The sequence below is a fragment of the Mercenaria mercenaria genome, chromosome 10 (assembly GCF_021730395.1).
Source record: "Mercenaria mercenaria strain notata chromosome 10, MADL_Memer_1, whole genome shotgun sequence".
Lineage (NCBI taxonomy): Eukaryota > Metazoa > Mollusca > Bivalvia > Venerida > Veneridae > Mercenaria > Mercenaria mercenaria.
Window position 1 is genome coordinate 11,276,743 of NC_069370.1, and position 1,270 is coordinate 11,278,012.

Consider the following 1,270-nt stretch of genomic DNA (forward strand, 5'->3'; position numbering starts at 1 on the left):
GCACGGACATATATTTAGATTTTAATCTATACTGGGTCTATGAAGTCTAACACATGCCAAATTTGCATTGCATCGTTATTAATGAACAAGCGCTATATTTCACTCTATCACTTTTTTAATTTGTTGGCATGTTTTGATCGTATCAAAGCAGGTGACTCAGATTATAATCCCTGACCTTTTTAAACACCAATGTAAAAAACCTTCAATAATCCACAATACGCAAATCCTTAAAATATCTAGATATGTCACAAACTATACTTTAAAAGGCCAGTTACCAGAAATAAATAAAAACAACGGTCGATAGTAAATCGTTTTTAGCCCACATCTTGACAAAATGCTATAAATGCTTCAATGTTTGTTAAACCTCTGCGCATGCATTTCACAAAGGCAACTGAGTTTTTAAATCTGCCTTGGTTTACCCACTGCTGTCAGATGACTCAGACACACTTCTAAAGTGAAATATTTTCACATTTTCATTTTGAACCACGTCGCTTTGTAATTCACGGAATTCCCATTCTGTGTCGGTTAAAGGTACATCGTCAGCAGTTTTAAAACTCACTTTAGCCATGACATCTTTAGGCGTAATTTTAGACCCTTTTTCAAATGAGTGCTTAAACACAAGACGTTTTCCAAGTTTTTTCATGAACGTTTGTTCAGACGGTTGAATGCGCTTTATGCCGGTTCCCATTGCGGAATCGATGCGACGAATATCTCGAACGAGCATTGCTAATTCGCTCATATCTAAAGAAGCAATATGGTCAGAACCTTTCATTTCTTTATCTAACGTTACATGTCTTTCAATAACTACACATCCCATTGCCACAGCAGCAAGGGTCAGAGGTGTTCCTTGGTCATGACCTGAAAACCCTATTTTGATATTTGGAAACATCCGTTGGTAGGTGCGTATTACATTCAACTGGACCTCGTTGTCTGGCGTTGGATAACTGGATGTACATTGTAATAGTGTTAAATCGTGATTGTATTTTAACACAGAACGAACACTTTGTTCTACGATGGTTAAATCTGACATTCCTGTAGATAATATTACTGGCTTGCCTTTTTTTGCCACATGCTCTATCAACTGCAGATTACCAATATCACCAGAAGCTATTTTGTAAAAAGGAACGTTGAGCGTTTCTAAAAAATCAAATGACGGTTTGTCTTGTCCACTTGCTGTAAATGCAATTCCAATTTCTTCCGAAAAACACTGCAGGGCTCTAAAGTCTTCCTCAGATAATTCAAGAGCAGCTCGATGATCCCCGTATGTTTT

The 1,270-nt window shown here is 37.2% G+C and overlaps 1 protein-coding gene across 1 annotated transcript; it reads right to left on the reverse strand.

Annotated features, from left to right (window-relative positions):
* Nucleotides 1–415: 415 nt before the first annotated feature.
* LOC123559815 (sialic acid synthase-like) lies at nt 416–1,030 on the reverse strand. The gene has a single exon (XM_053516697.1). The coding sequence runs from the start codon at nt 1,028–1,030 to the stop codon at nt 416–418; it is 615 nt and encodes a 204-aa protein (XP_053372672.1).
* Between the last annotated feature and the right edge of the window lie 240 nt (nt 1,031–1,270).

Coding starts and splice junctions, on each gene's coding strand:
- LOC123559815 (XM_053516697.1), bottom strand. CDS start 1,030: ATGTCAGATTTAACCATCGTAGAACAAAGTGTTCGTTCTGTGTTAAAA.